This window comes from Nycticebus coucang, chromosome 18, assembly GCF_027406575.1.
Source record: "Nycticebus coucang isolate mNycCou1 chromosome 18, mNycCou1.pri, whole genome shotgun sequence".
Classification (NCBI taxonomy): domain Eukaryota; kingdom Metazoa; phylum Chordata; class Mammalia; order Primates; family Lorisidae; genus Nycticebus; species Nycticebus coucang.
This window is the reverse complement of record NC_069797.1, coordinates 57,001,300-57,017,490: the sequence shown is the minus strand read 5'-3', so window position 1 is coordinate 57,017,490 and position 16,191 is coordinate 57,001,300. Positions and strand designations below refer to the sequence as shown.

Below are 16,191 nucleotides of genomic sequence, written 5' to 3'. Positions count from 1 at the left end.
ATAAAACCTTGCTGGATTATGAATTAGAAAATTATAAAAAAATATCTAAGCTATTATCTGTAGATCCTCAGTAAATGACAGTCTCTGTGCTCATCCCTCTGCTCTTCTTCAATCAGGAGAACAAGCACTTAGCAAGTCAGACAACTTGGAAGCCTCTTCGGAGACTCCCTCAGCCCTCTTAGGTTTTTTAAGACCTAATCACAAGGGGATGGCTCTAGCTACCAAATACTAATATCTTCCCATAGCCAGTTCTTGGAATCCTCTGTATTGTTCAGATCTTCTTCAGAAAAATCTCCTCCTACTTTGGGGAATTAAACTTACATTGCTTATATCCACCATGGTTTCTAGGAGTCCACAATTTCTTTTCTTTCCTTCCTCACATCCTTCTGTTCTCTGCTAATAGTTTAGTGTTGAATCTCCTCAGCTTCAATTTTGCTCTACAACATCCAGCAACTTGTTGTATCAAAGGGTTATATAATCATTGTTCAAGTACTTTAATTTCCAGGAGTCTGTTAAGTCTATACCACTCTTATAATGCTCTGTTCGGGAAGTTACGTTGATCCAGAATGTGCAGGCACAGAAAATGTGTCTTGTGTGCATGGAAGGGTGCGTGTTCATCTTTTTTGTCCAGGTATTCTGAATTTTTTAGGTAGAAAAGTGACCTATATGTGCAAGGCATTATTATTTGCATTGGTAGATAAGCAACTTAAATTATACACCTTCCCTCAGTTATGAGCATTATTTCATTAAAATCTAAATAATTATAATTAGATCAGCAGTTAGACCACGTGGATACTGAACCCAGTTCTATCATGAACCCAGTTCTATCAATTACTAGGTGTATGACATGAAGCAAAGTGACTCTTGCCATTTGTAATATGGAAATGACCATCTTGGCTCTGCCCACCTTGTGATGTTACTGTGAGATTAGAAGCAATACCATGAAATGCCACACACGTGCAAGACCTTTTAAAGGAATAGCTGTGCAAAACATAACCCCACCGTATGGTTGATGATAGCAAAGACTTTAGGAAGATAATTCTAAGTGAACTTGAAAGTGAGAAGCAGGACACAGGACTAATGAGTGCCCTGACATGAGATGGTTATATTGATCATTTGCAGTGATGTTGATCAACTGCAGAGATTTAAGAGAACGGTCCTAAGGATTTGTTTTTTGGCATTCTTAGAGGGAGAAGTGGGGTGGCAACTTTTCTGAGGCTGAGACCTTGATTTAATGTCCAGGGCAGATGAAGCTGACCAGCGGCTGGAATACCCATCTACAGGAAATAAGGAAGACAAGACTTAAAGTGAAGCAGGCTCCACTTCACCAAGAAGCCTCACATTTTAATGAGAAAGCTAACAGAATGTTTTGGCAACAGCATGTTTTCAGCAAAGCCAGAAGAGAGAGTTTATTGGCAAGTTTAACCGACAGGTTAATCAGTCACTTAGGAGAAAACGCTAATTTGTTTCCCAAAGTGGCTGCGCAAATGTATACTACCCTCCACTCTCTTCCAATGCGCTAGAAGATTCCGTGTTTCCACACTCTCCCCTACTCTTGGCACTGGCAGACTTTTAATTGGAATCTCGCTGAGATTTTAGATTTGTGTTTTCTTAGTTACTCAAGGTGTTGTACAACTTTTCATGTTTATTTGCCATATGTGGTTCCTCTATTACAAAATTCCTATCCACATTTTTTTTACCTGAATTCAAGGGGTTGATCTGATCAGGTTAGCCAAATTTGCCTGCCCTGCTTGCTTTTGGTTATCTTTCTCCCTCCAGAAGCTGAAGGCCATGCGGCTGAACACTGTAACTTAACCTCCGTTAACTTCCTTACAGATAACATTTATATGTCATCATGAGGGTCCCCTAAGTTGCTTTTCAGGAACTTGGGGCAGCTCCTGTTCGGTTCAAACCAGTAGAGACCACCGATCCTTCAAATGGGATTGTGCAAATGCCCAGGAGGTGCAATTTTGAAGTCATAGGGCCCCAAATCCCACCCACAAGTCAGGCTAAAACTGCTGTTTTCTGAGCAGGTGTCCTGTGAAGAGCCACGAGCCCCAACTATGCTTGTGCAGATCTAACCCTTTGCTCCGGGGTTCCCCGCCGCTAATTGTGGCTCTCCAGTTTTAGAGCACCACTTCCCTGCTCATAAATATCCTGAGTTTTACCTCCTGGGAGGCAGATTTGGGAGCTGTTCTCCTACCTCCTCACTGGGCTGCCTTGTGAATGAATCTTTTTCTCTTTTGCATATACCGTTGTCACACTCTGGATTTACCACGCAGGGCAGAACTAACATGGCCAGTGTCAGCCCCAGTTTTCTCTGACTCATGGGAGTCATTTATGCGTTCTTGAGGCCACCCCTTGGTCCCTGTGTGTATTGTGAATACCTTCATCTAGTCAGCAGCATGTAGGGCAAAAGAATCAGGCTCACCCCTCCAACAAAGAATTACATGGTTGGAAAGTGAACGGTACCCAGGGTGAGGGACACTGATTTAGACCTACATCTAAATATAATTGACAACTATTAGTATCTCAACTTATGGCTTTTCCCTGTTACGAATGAGAGGATCTCTTCATACAACTCCAGATATATCTGGGTTGAACTGGTGCCTCGACTTCATCTTGTAAAATGAAGAATGGATCTCTGTAGCGATTGTGGTCAGCTCAAAGGTAAATTTTTTTGACACAGTTAACTCAATTCTTGATTTCCTTAATAATGCCTGGTCAAGACAAAAAAATTGACTCAAAGCTTGCAGGTACATGAATTATGGCCTGAGGGTAGGTGTTTTCCTTGGTCACTTTTTTATATTCCAACTGTACATGACCAGAGGAAAGAGACCCCCCCCCACAGAATGCCAACCCCCAACATCTGCTGGCTTGAATGTGCCAGCAATACAACAGGTGCTCAAACCTGCTGGTGACTCTTAAAACCAGCCGTCTGGCCTCACATGTGTGAGTGGTCATGGAGGTTTTGGAAAGAGATGGGAAAGTATATGTATAAACAGAGAAATTATCTGCAGATGGATAGGTTTATTTTTACACAGGCAACCCAAAGCAATCATCTTTCCAGTCCAGAACTCGGTGCTCAGATCACTGTTGTTGTTGTTGTTGCTGTTTTGGTGCGTGTACTAAGAGGTAAATGTCAGTGTCTTGAAGTTAAACTCAGAGGCTCCAGGTCTTTGACCAAATTCTGTCCTTAACTAGGCTGTGATGTTACAGAGGTGCTTTATTCTAGTGTAAAGAGTGAGACAGATAATCATCTTGGTTCTGTGAGCTTAGGGATCGTTGACAGGTGCAGAAAAGATAATAATAATGAAATGAAATATGAACAGAAAGCCTTACAAGTAAATGCCATACCAAAAAAAATCACAGTAAAGGCTGGAAGATAGCAAAGACTTTATTGGGAAGGCATCATGGAAGCTGCACTGGGAAGAAAATGCAATGTGATCATGAAAAGAAAAAAGTAAGACAGAAGAATAGTAAGTCTATTCGAAAAATCATGATTATAATGAAGTAGTTAACATGGAAAAACCTGTGAAAGCAATAAGAAAGATTTCTATTTTAGGTTCCTTACAGGGAATGTGATAATCAGTTTTCCAAGGCTAGGACAATGGCAGTAAGTCAAGGAGACTCAAAGAAGGGCTGCACCTATCACAGAGCTCTACAGTGAATATAGACACAGAAGGTCAGGGTGAAGTCAACTGCTTCTCACCACGCCAACTCACAAAGCCTGTGAGAAACTAGAAACCAAGAAACTAAGAGAAAGATGGTGGCAGCATGTCAGATGTCAGTGAAGCCTGGTGATGAGCTTGTGGAAGGAACTGGGGAACTGGCAGATCGGTTGTCAGGAGGTTGTCTGTGTCGGGAGATTTCATGGTGAGAGGATCAACAGCAGGAAGGCTGGCAGCAGCTGGATCCACAGCCCAGGTTCAGACAACCAGGCACGCAGACGCACGTGGGCTGGTAGCAGGTCCTGGTGCAGTAGACGGGTGCACAGCTGCTGGGCTGGCAGCAGGAGGTGCCACAGCAAGTGGGTTGGCAGCAGGGCTGGCAGCAGCTGGACACACAGCAGCTGGGCTGGCAGCAGGGTGTGCTGCGGCAGGTGGTGACAGAGGTGGGTTGCCAGCAGGTGGTCCTACAGCAGGTGGTTGGACAGCAAGTTGGACGGAAGCAGCTGGACTCACAGCAGCTGGGCTGGCAGCAGGGTGTGCTGCAGTAGGTGGTCTCACAGGTGGGCCGCCAGCAGGTGGTCGTGCAGCAGGTGGTTGGACAACAAGTTGGGCGGCAGCAGCTGGACTCACAGCAGCTGGGCTGGCAGCAGGGTGTGCTGCAGCAGGTGATCTCACAGGTGGGCCGCCAGCAGGTGGTCCTGCAGCAGGTGGGCTGGCAGCAAGGGGAGCAGCAATGGGTCATGGTGTTTGTGTGGAGAGTGGGTTCCTGTTCAGAGGTGAGCTTCCCAGAATCTGCTGATGCCTTCCAATTTGGACCTTTTATACACTGGGCATCCAAAGTTTGGACCAATGGGCAGAATTTTTCCTTGTTGTTGTTGACGCTGTTTTCCATAATTACCAGCTGAATTAAGAAGGAGGAAATTCTTTCGTAAGGGTTAAAACTCAATAGTGTTTAATCTGTTTCTTAATTGAGAATCACTCATCAAAACTTCTTTCAGATAAAAGGAAGGTGCTCACCTCATCAGCATCGTTCCTGCTCTGGTCACCATCGGGTCATGTGAGAGTTCCTGCCCACCTCTTCCTGTGGCTGTATGCAGTCCATTAGAAAAAGGAGGACTGTACCACCTATGCCTATACTCTTCAGTGTTCTAATTAGAAAAGGATGCTGGATTTTATCAAATGCTTTTTCTGCATCTATTGAGAGGATCATGTGATCTTTATTTTTGCCTCTGTTAATATGGTGGATAACGTTTATAGACTTGCGTATGTTAAACCAGCCTTGCATCCCTGGGATAAAGCCTACTTGATCATGATGAATGACTTTTTTGATGATAAGCTGTAATCTATTGGCTAGGATTTTGTTGAGAATTTTTGCGTCTATATTCGTGAGTGACATTGGTCTGAAATTCTCCTTTTTGTTTGGGTGTTTTCCTGGTTTTGGTATCAGGGTGATGTTTGCTTCATAGAATGTGTTGGGGAAGATTCCTTCTTCCTCAATTTTTTGGAATAATTTCTGCAGTACAGGAATAAGCTCTTCCTTGAAGGTTTGATAGAATTCTGGAGTGAAGCCATCTGGACCAGGGCATTTTTTGGTTGGAAGCTTTTTTATTGTTTCTTTGATCTCAGTGCTTGAAATTGGTCTGTTCAGGAGCTCTATTTCTTCCTGGCTGAGTCTAGGGAGAGGGTGTGATTCCAAATATTGATCCATTTCTTTCACATTGTCAAATTTCTGGGCATAGAGTTTCTGGTAGTATTCAGAGATGATCTCTTGTATCTCTGTGGGATCAGTTGTTATTTCCCCTTTATCATTTCTGATTGAGGTTACTAGAGATTTTACTTTTCTATTCCTGGTTAGTCTGGCCAATGGTTTATCTATATTATTTATTTTTTCAAAAAACCAACTCCTTGTTTCATTAATTTTCTGAATGATTCTTTTGTTTTCAATTTCATTGATCTCTGACTTGATTTTGGATATTTCTTTTCTTCTACTGAGTTTAGGCTTAGATTGTTCTTCTTTTTCCAATTCCATAAGATCTCTTGTGAAATTGTTGATGTGCTCTCTTTCTGTTTTTCAAATGTAGGCATCTAAAGCGATGAATTTTCCTCTCAAAACTGCTTTTGCAGTATCCCACAGGTTTTGGTAGCTTGTGTCTTCATTGTTGTTATGCTCAAGGAAGTTAATGATTTCCTGTTTTATTTCTTCCTGCACCCATCTGTTATTCAACAGAAGACTGTTTAATTTCCATGCCTTTGGGTGGGGTCGAGCATTTTTGTTAGAGTTGAGTTCCACCTTTAGTGCCTTATGGTCTGAGAAGATACAAGGTAAAATTTCAATTCTTTTGATTCTGTTGATATTTGTTTTGTGTCCCAGGATATGATCAATTTTGGAGAATGTTCCATGGGGTGATGAGAAGAATGTATATTCTTTATCTTTGGGATGGAGTGTTCTATATGCGTCTATCAAGCACAGTTGTTCTAGGGTCTCATTTAAATCTCTTATATCCTTGTTTAATTTCTGTTTAGAGGATCTGTCCAGCTCTGTAAGAGGAGTGTTAAGGTCCCCTGTTATTATGGTATTATCAGATATCATATTGCTCAGACTGAGTAAGGTCTGTTTCAAGAATCTGGGAGCATTTAAATTGGGTGCATAAATATTTAGAATTGAAATGTCTTCTTGTTGTATTTTTCCCCTTGACCAATATAAAGTGACCATCTTTGTCTTTTTTGACTTTAGTTGCTTTAAATCCACATGTATCTGAAAATAAGATTGCAACTCCTCTTTTCTTCTGAATTCCATTTGCCTGAAAAATTGTCTACCAACCCTTGACTCGGAGCCTTAATTTGTCTTTTAAAGCCAGGTGTGTTTCTTGCAGACAGCAAATGGATGGCTTGTGTTTTTTTTTTTGTGGTTTTTGGCCGGGGCTGGGTTTGAACCCGCCTCCTCCGGCATATGGGACCGGCGCCCTACTCCTTGAGCCACAGGTGCCGCCCGCCTTGTGTTTTTTAATCCAGTCAACCAATCTATGTCTCTTCAGTGGGGAATTCAAGCCATTAACATTTATTGAGATAACTGATAAGTGTGGTAGTATTCTATTCGTCTTATTTGGTGAGAGTCCATTGCTTAGTTTTATCTTTTGCATCAGTGTGGAGGTTAGGTTCTGTCCTTTAATTTCTGAGTTCTTACTTTGCTGCTGATCCATTGTGGTGGTCAGTGTGCAGAACGGGTTGAAGTATTTCCTGTAGAGCTGGTCTTGTTGTGGTGAATTTCCTCAATGTTTGTATATCTGTAAATGATTTGATTTCTCCATCAATTTTTAAGCTTAGCTTAGCAGGGTACAGAATTCTGGGCTGGAGATTGTTCTGTTTAAGTAGATTAAAGGTAGATGACCATTGTCTTCTTGCTTGGAAAGTTTCATTAGAGAAGTTTGCGGTCACTCTGATGGATTTGCCCCTGTAGGTCAACTGGCGCTTACTCCTGGCAGCTTGCAGAATCTTTTCTTTTGTCTTGACTTTGGACAGGTTCATCACAATGTGTCTTGGAGAAGCTCGGTTAGAGTTGAGGTGACCTGGGGTCCGATATCCCTCTGAAAGCAGTGTGTCAGAATCTTTGGTGATATCTGGGAAATTTTCTTTTATAATATTCTCTAGTATGGCTTCCATTCCTCTGGGGCATTCTTCTTCCCCTTCTGGGATTCCTATAACTCGTATGTTGGAACGCTTCATAAAGTCCCATAATTCTGACAGTGAACGTTCTGCTTTCTCTCTCTTCTTTTCTGCCTCTTTTACTATCTGAGTTATCTCAAAAACTTTGTCTTCTGCCTCTGAAATTCTTTCTTCTGCATGGTCTAACCTGTTGCTGATACTTTCCATTGCATCTTTAAGTTCCCTAATTGACTGTTTCAGTTCCTTCAGCTCTGCTATATCCTTTTTATATTCTTCATATCGTTCATCTCTTATTTGATTCTGTTTTTGAATTTCCTTTTGGTTATTTTCCACTTTATTAGCAGTTTCCTTCATTGTTTCCATCATTTCTTTCATTGTTTTCAACATGTGTATTCTAAATTCCCTTTCTGTCATTCCTAACATTTCTGTATAGGTGGAATCCTCTGCAGTAGCTACCTCATGGTCCCTTGGCGGGGTTGTTCTGGACTGGTTCTTCATGTTGCCTGGAGTTTTCTGCTGATTCTTCCTCATGAGTGATTTCTTTTATCTGTTTCCTTGCCCTAATATTCCTTTCGCTTCCTCTTGCTCTTTAAGTTCTCATGCCTGTGGACTAAGGGTTACAGGACCAGAAGGGTGAGAAGGTTGAAGAGCAAAAAAGGGATGAAGGAAAGGAGGACCGTGTGATAAGAAAAAAAAGAAAAATAGAGAAAGGAGAGGGGGTGGGTAAAAGGAATATTGACAAAAAGAAGAGAGGCACAGAAAGAGGGAGACAGAGCAATATAGGTGTACAGTAGGGCACTTTGATACAACCTTAAAAAAAAACCACCTTCTGGGGGTGCCCAGTTGGGTGTTTCCCTTGAGGTCAGCAGCTCTTTGCTAACCTGATCAGACACACTACCCCACCTCCACCAAGTAGAGAGGAAAGACAAAAATGCTATAAATCAAACAAAAACAAGCAAACAGAAAACTTTACGGGGATAAAATTGGGTGAAAAACCAAATGATAGCGGTAGAAACACTAGCAAAAATGAAGTTCTAGTTATTAAAAAAGGCAGCAATGGGAAATTATAATTAAACTAGAAAAATTGAGAAAGAAAAAGGATCTGTATAGGAACAGTTGAACTTAAAAAACAAAACAACATCAACAATATAAAAATAAACAAAAAAACCAACCAAACCAAAAAAAAAAAAAACACAACCAAAAACAAAGCAGTATGTATATGTTATTGAGTATTGTCTGGGCAACACGTGGTCTTCTGGGGTATGAGATGTTAATCACAGTTCTGATACGACTGGAGACTGCTAGTTTCTCAAACCCCAGCAGGTAGACACCCTAAATCTCTCTTCAGCCCACTTAAAAGGCACTTTGAACTTGTTCACTGGCTGAGCAGAAGCTTTCCCAGGGAAGTGCTTGTTGCTGGAATCACTGCTGAAGTGGCTATCCACTTACCCTGTGTGCCAAAACTGGTCTCCCTCTGCCCCCGAGGGTTAGGGCTGCAAGGCGGCTCAGACCCCGCCCTTAGACTACTTGGTCGCTGGGTTACCAGCTCCCAACCAATTCTAGCTCTGCGACCCTGAGGGCGGAGCTTGCCTGGGCAGATCGCTCACAATGTCTGCCTGTGACCCAGAGCCAAACACTATTAGCTCCATCTGGCTCAGCGGCTCAGACTTGGGCCCTAGACAACGGCCAAAGTTCTTCGCACTCCTGCTCAGGCTCTCCCCAAGGCAGTTCAGCTGAGTGCCAAGTCCAAAGACACCAAAACAGTTCACAGGTAAGGCCTTTCTGGTTTGCAGTCTTGCTGCTACTGAACTTACAGTTGCGGCGGGTTTAGACGGATTGAACACATGCGACCACTTGCCGGTTTTCCACTGTTTTAGTCCTCCTCTTGGGGTCCAGAAGTCTCTCGCTGACTCCCTGTATCCTCTCAGGGGTGATGATAGGCAGATCCCACCAGCCAGAGATGCCTGGAGTCCTATCTCCCCAGACTCACGGTGTCCAGATGCAAGGAAGCTGTTACTCGGCTGCCATCTTGCTCCGCCTCCTCTTTAATGAAAGCACTTTCTGCTAGGGTAAGGTGACATTTCATTATGGTAAGGTGGTTTTAATTTGCATGTCCCTGATGATTAACTTTGTTGAATAGTTTTTCATGTGTTTGTTGGTCATTTGTCTATCTTCTTTTGAAAACCTTCTGTCCCTTACTTTTTAATGGGGTTGTTTGCTTTTTTCTTGATCATATGTTTGAGTATCTTGTAACTTCTGGATATTAGTCCTTTATCAGATGTAGATTTTGTGAGTATTATCTCTTATCTGGTCAGTTATCTGTATTCTGTGTTGATTGTTCCTTTTCTACGCAGAAGTTTTCAATTTAATCAAGTCCCATTCATTATTTTTTTGCTGTTGCCTTGGAGTCTGAGTCATAAATTCTTTGGCTAGGCCAATATCTATAAGAGTTATTCCTGGGTGGAGAGCAAGATGGTGGCCGAGTAACAGCTTCCTTGCATCTGGGCACTGTGAGTCTGGGGAGATAGGACTCCAGGCATCTCTGGCTGGTGGGATCTGCCTATCATCACCCCTGTGAGGATACAGGTAGTCAGCGAGAGACTTCTGGACCCCCAAGAGGAGGACTAAAACAGTGGAAAACCAACAAGTGGTCGTGTGTGTTCAATCGGTCTAAACCCACCCGCAACTGTAAGTTCAGTAGCAGCGAGACTGCAAACCAGAAAGGCCTTACATGTGAACTGTTTTGGTGTCTTTGGACTTGGCACTCAGTTGAACTGCCTTGGGGAGAGCCTGAGCAGGAGTGTGGAGAACTTTGGCCGTTGTCTAGGGCCCCAATCTGAGCCGCTGAGCCAGATGGAGCTAATAGTGTTTGGCTGTGGGCCACAGGGAGCCATTTGAGTGATCTGCCCAGGCAAGCTCCGCCCTCAGCATCGCAGAGCTAGAATCAGGTGGGAGCTGGTAACCTAGTGACTGAGTAGCCTAAGGGTGGGATCTGAGCTGTCTTGCAGCCCTAACCCTCAGGGGCAGAGTGAGACTGGTTTTGGCACACTGGGTAAGTGGATAGCCACTTCAGCAGTGATTCCAGCGACAAGCACTTTCCTGGGAAAGCTTCTGCTCAGCAAATTTACAAGTTCAAAGTGCCTTTTAAGTGGGTTGAAGAGAGATTTAGGGTGTCTACCTGCTGGGGTTTGAGAAATCAGCAGCCTCCAGTCGTATCAGAACTGTGATTAACGTCTCATACCCCAGAAGACCACGTGTTGCCCAGACAATATTCAACAACATATACACACTGCTTTGGTTTTGGGTGTGTTTTTTTTTTTTGTTTCTTTGTTTATTTTGATGTTGTTGGTGTTGTTTGTTTTGTAATTTCAACCTTTTCCATACAGATCTTTTTTCTTTCTCAATTTTTCTGGTTTAATTATAATTTCCCATTGCTGCCTTTTTCAATAACTAGAATTTCATTTTTGCTAGTGTTTCTACTGCTATTATTTGGTTTTTCACCCAATTTTATCCCCGTAAAGTTTTCTGTTTGCTTGTTTTTGTTTGATTTATAGCATTTTTGTCTTTCCTCTCTACTTGGTGGAGGTGGGGTAGTGTGTCTAATCAGGTTAGCAAAGAGCTGCTGACCTCAAGGGAACCACCCAACTGGGCACCCCCAGAAGGTGGTTTTTTTTTTTAAGGTTGTGTCAAAGTACCCTACTGTACACCTATAGTGCTCTGTCTCCCTCTTTCTGTGCCTCTCTTTTACCCACCCTCTCTCCTTTCTCTATTTTTTTTTTCTTTTCACTCAGTCCTCCTTTCTTTCATCACCTTCTCGCTCTTCAACCTTCTCATCCTTCTGGTCCTGTACCAAAAGGACTCATTGAACCCTTAGTACACAGGCACGAGAACTTATAGAGCAAGAGGAAGTGAAAGGAAAATTAGGGTAAGGTAACAGATAAAAGAAATCACTCATGAGGAAGAATCAGCAGAAAACTCCAGGCAACATGAAGAACCAGTCCAGAACAACCCCGCCAAGGGACCATGAGGTAGCTACTGCAGAGGATTCCACCTGTACAGAAATGTTAGGAATGACAGAAAGGGAATTTAGAATACACATGATGAAAACAATGAAAGAAATGATGGAAACAATGAAGGAAACTGCTAATAAAGTGGAAAATAACCAAAAGGAAATTCAAAAACAGAATCAAATAAGAGATGAACGATATGAAGAATATAAAAAGGATATAGCAGAGCTGAAGGAACTGAAACAGTCAATTAGGGAACTTAAAGATGCAATGGAAAGTATCAGCAACAGGTTAGACCATGCAGAAGAAAGAATTTCAGAGGCAGAAGACAAAGTTTTTGAGATAACTCAGATAGTAAAAGAGGCAGAAAAGAAGAGAGAGAAAGCAGAACGTTCACTGTCAGAATTATGGGACTTTATGAAGCGTTCCAACATACGAGTTATAGGAATCCCAGAAGGGGAAGAAGAATGCCCCAGAGGAATGGAAGCCATACTAGAGAATATTATAAAAGAAAATTTCCCAGATATCACCAAAGATTCTGACACACTGCTTTCAGAGGGATATCGGACCCCAGGTCACCTCAACTCTAACCGAGCTTCTCCAAGACACATTGTGATGAACCTGTCCAAAGTCAAGACAAAAGAAAAGATTCTGCAAGCTGCCAGGAGTAAGCGCCAGTTGACCTACAGGGGCAAATCCATCAGAGTGACCGCAAACTTCTCTAATGAAACTTTCCAAGCAAGAAGACAATGGTCATCTACCTTTAATCTACTTAAACAGAACAATCTCCAGCCCAGAATTCTGTACCCTGCTAAGCTAAGCTTCAAAATTGATGGGGAAATCAAATCATTTACAGATATACAAACATTGAGGAAATTCACCACAACAAGACCAGCTCTACAGGAAATACTTCAACCCATTCTGCACACTGACCACCACAATGGATCAGCAGCAAAGTAAGAACTCAGAAATTAAAGGACAGAACCTAACCTCCACACTGATGCAAAAGATAAAACTAAGCAATGGACTCTCACCAAATAAGACGAATAGAATACTACCACACTTATCAGTTATCTCAATAAATGTTAATGGCTTGAATTCCCCACTTAAGAGACATAGATTGGCTGACTGGATTAAAAAACACAAGCCATCCATTTGCTGTCTACTAGAAACATACCTGACTTCAAAAGAGAAATTACAGCTCTGAGTCAAGGGTTGGAAGACAGTTTTTCTGGCAAATGGCATTCAGAAGAAAAGAGGAGTTGCAATCTTATTTTCAGATTCATGTGGATTTAAAGCAACTAAAGTCAAAAAAGACAAAGATGGTCACTTTATATTGGTCAAGGGAAAAATACAACAAGAAGATGTATCAATTCTAAATATTTATGCACCCAATTTAAATGCTCCCACATTCTTGAAAAAGACCTTACTCAGTCTGAGCAATATGATGTCTGATAATACCATAATCACAGGGGACTATAACACTCCTCTTAGGGAGCTGGACAGATTCTCTAAACAGAAATTGAACAAAGATATAAGAGATTTAAATGAGACCCTAGAACAACTGTGCTTGAGAGAACATATAGAACACTCCATCCCAAAGATAAAGAATATACATTCTTCTCATCACCCCATGGAACATTCTCCAAAATTGATCATATCCTGGGACACAAAACAAATATCAACAGAATTAAAAGAAGTGAAATTTTGCCCTGTATCTTCTCAGACCATAATGCACTAAAGGTGGAACTCAACTCTAACAAAAATGCTCGACCCCACCCAAAGGCATGGAAATTAAACAGTCTTCTGTTGAATAACAGATGGGTGCAGGAAGAAATAAAACAGGAAATCATTAACTTCCTTGAGCATAACAACAATGAAGACACAAGCTACCAAAATCTGTGGGATACTGCAAAAGCAGTTTGAGAGGAAAATTCATCGCTTTAGACTCCTACATTCGAAAAACAGCAAGAGAGCGCATCAACACTCTCACAAGCCATCTTATGGAACTGGAAAAAGAAGAACAATCTAAGCCTAAACTCAGTAGAAGAAAAGAAATACCTAAAATCAAATCAGAGATCAATGAAATTGAAAACAAAAGAATCATTCAGAAAATTAATGAAACAAGAAGTTGGTTTTTTAAAAAAATAAATAAAATAGATAAACCATTGGCCAGACTAATGAAAAATAGAAAAGTAAAATCTCTAGTAACCTCAATCAGAAATGATAAAGGGGAAATAACAACTGATCCCACAGAGATACAAGAGATCATCTCTGAATACTACCAGAAACTCTATGCCCAGAAATTTGACAATGTGAAGGAAATGGATCAATATTTGTAATCACACCCTCTCCCTAGACTTAGCCAGGAAGAAATAGATCTCCTGAACAGACCAATTTCAAACACTCAGATCAAAGAAACAATAAGAAATCTTCCAACCAAAAAAATGCCCTGGTCCAGATGGCTTCACACCAGAATTCTATCAAACCTTCAAGGAAGAGCTTATTCCTGTACTGCAGAAATTATTCCAAAAAATTGAGGAAGAAGGAATCTTCCCCAACACATTCTATGAAGCAAACATCACCCTGATATCAAAACCAGGAAAACACCCAAACAAAATGGAGAATTTCAGAACAATCTCACTCATGAATACAGATGCAAAAATTCTCAACAAAATCCTAGCCAACAGATTACAGCTTATCATCAAAAAAGTCATTCATCATGATCAAGTAGGCTGTATCCCAGGGATGCAAGGCTGGTTTAACATACGCAAGTCCATAAACATTATCCACCATAATAACAGAAGCAAAAATAAAGATCATATGATCCTCTCAATAGATGCAGAAAAAGCATTTGATAAAATCCAGCATCCTTTTCTAATTAGAACACTGAAGAGTATAGGCATAGGTGGCATATTTCTAAAACTGATTGAAGCTATCTATGACAAACCCACAGCCAATATTTTACTGAATGGAGTAAAACTGAAAGCTTTTCCTCTTAGAACTGGAACCAGACAAGATTGTCCTCTGTCACCTTTACTATTCAACATAGTGCTGGAAGTTCTAGGCAATACAACTAGGCAAGACAAGGAAATAAAGGGAATCCAAATGGGAGCAGAGGAGGTCAAACCCTCCCTCTTTGCTGATGACATGATCTTATACTTACAGAACTCTAAAGACTCAACCACAAGACTCCTAGAAGCCATCAAAAAATACAGTAATGTTTCAGGATATAAAATCAATGTCCACAAGTCAGTAGCCTTTGTGTACACCAATAACAGTCAAGATGAGAAGCTAATTAAGGACACAACTCCCTTCACCATAGTCTCAAAGAAAATGAAATACCTAGGAATATACCTAATGAAGGAGGTGAAGGACCTCTATAAATAAAATTATGAAATCCTCAGAAAGGAAATAGCAGAGGATATTAACAAATGGAAGAACACACCATTCTCATGGATGGGAAGAATCAACATTGTTAAAATGTCTATACCTCCCAAAGCAATCTACCTATTCAATGCCATTTCTATCAAAATACCAACATCGTACTTTCAAGATGAAAAATTATTCTGCGTTTTGTATGGAACCAGAAAAAACCCCGTATAGCTAAGGCAGTTCTTAGTAATAAAAATAAAGCTGGGGGCATCAGCATACCAGATTTTAGTCTGTACTACAAAGCCATAGTGGTCAAGACAGCACGGTACTGGCACAAAAACAGAGACATAGACACTTGGAATCGAATTGAAAACCAAGAAATGAAACTAACATCTTACAACCACCTAATCTTCGATAAACCAAACAAGAACATACGCTGGGAGAAAGACTCCCTATTCAATAAATGGTGTTGGGAAAACTGGATGTCTACATGTAGAAGACTGAAACTGGACCCACACCTTTCCCCACTCACAAAAATTGATTCAAAATGGATAAAGGACTTAAATTTGAGGCATGAAACAATAAAAATCCTCAAAGATAGCATAGGCAAAACACTGGAAGATATTGGCCTGGGGAAAGACTTCATGAAGAAGACTGCCATGGCAATTGCAACAACAACAAAAATAAACAAATGGGACTTCATTAAACTGAGAAGCTTCTATACAGCTAGGGAGACAATAACCAAAGCAAAGAGACAACCTACATGATGGGAAAGGATATTTGCATATTTTCAATCAGACAAAAGCTTGATAACTAGGATCTATAGAGAAGTCAAATCAATCCACATGACAAAAGCCAACAATCCCATATATCAATGGGCAAGAGATATGAATAGAACCTTCTCTAAAGATGACAGAGGAATGGCTAACAAACTCATGAAAAAATGTTCATCATCTCTATATATTAGAAAAATGCGGGGGGAGAGACAAGATGGCGCACTGAAGCCAGCTTTCAACAGAGGCTCCTGTCCAGAAGGAAAGTTAAGGGACAGGAATTTAGTAAGTATCCTGATGGATTTGAGCCACACCAAGAGAGAAGTTTGAAGAATGCACATCAACACCACTGAGGCAAGCTGTGATTACAAGGACGGAAACAAAAGGTACAAAATCCACCACCAAGCAGACGGGAGTCCCCCTCCCCCATGAGACCGGCTCAAGAGCCCCACAATTAAACAAACGGGCAGAAATTAAAGGCCCTCCCACTACACTCCACGGGAGAGACCTTCTGAAAACTGGACCTACCTCCCCTACTAGGGTGCCACGGCATTCTCCTGCCAGGCATAAAACTGTATAAAATTTTAAAAATCCTTTGCCATCAACCTTGAATCCCCAACACTCCCCTCCTGCTCACTGAGGTCTGGAGGCCTGTCCCCCAGGAGTTCGGATTCTTGGGTGATTTCTCAAGGGGAGTGGACA

The 16,191-nt window shown here is 41.4% G+C and overlaps 1 protein-coding gene across 1 annotated transcript; it reads right to left on the bottom strand.

Moving 5' to 3' along the window:
• Positions 1-3,885: 3,885 nt before the first annotated feature.
• LOC128570506 (keratin-associated protein 9-8-like) lies at positions 3,886-4,413 on the bottom strand. Its single transcript, XM_053569730.1, has one exon. It carries the CDS (start codon positions 4,411-4,413, stop codon positions 3,886-3,888), a length of 528 nt encoding a protein of 175 aa, XP_053425705.1.
• Between the last annotated feature and the right edge of the window lie 11,778 nt (positions 4,414-16,191).

Bases quoted from the DNA above. Each gene is read 5' to 3' on its own strand.
- LOC128570506 (XM_053569730.1), bottom strand. From the start codon at position 4,413: ATGACCCATTGCTGCTCCCCTTGCTGCCAGCCCACCTGCTGCAGGACC.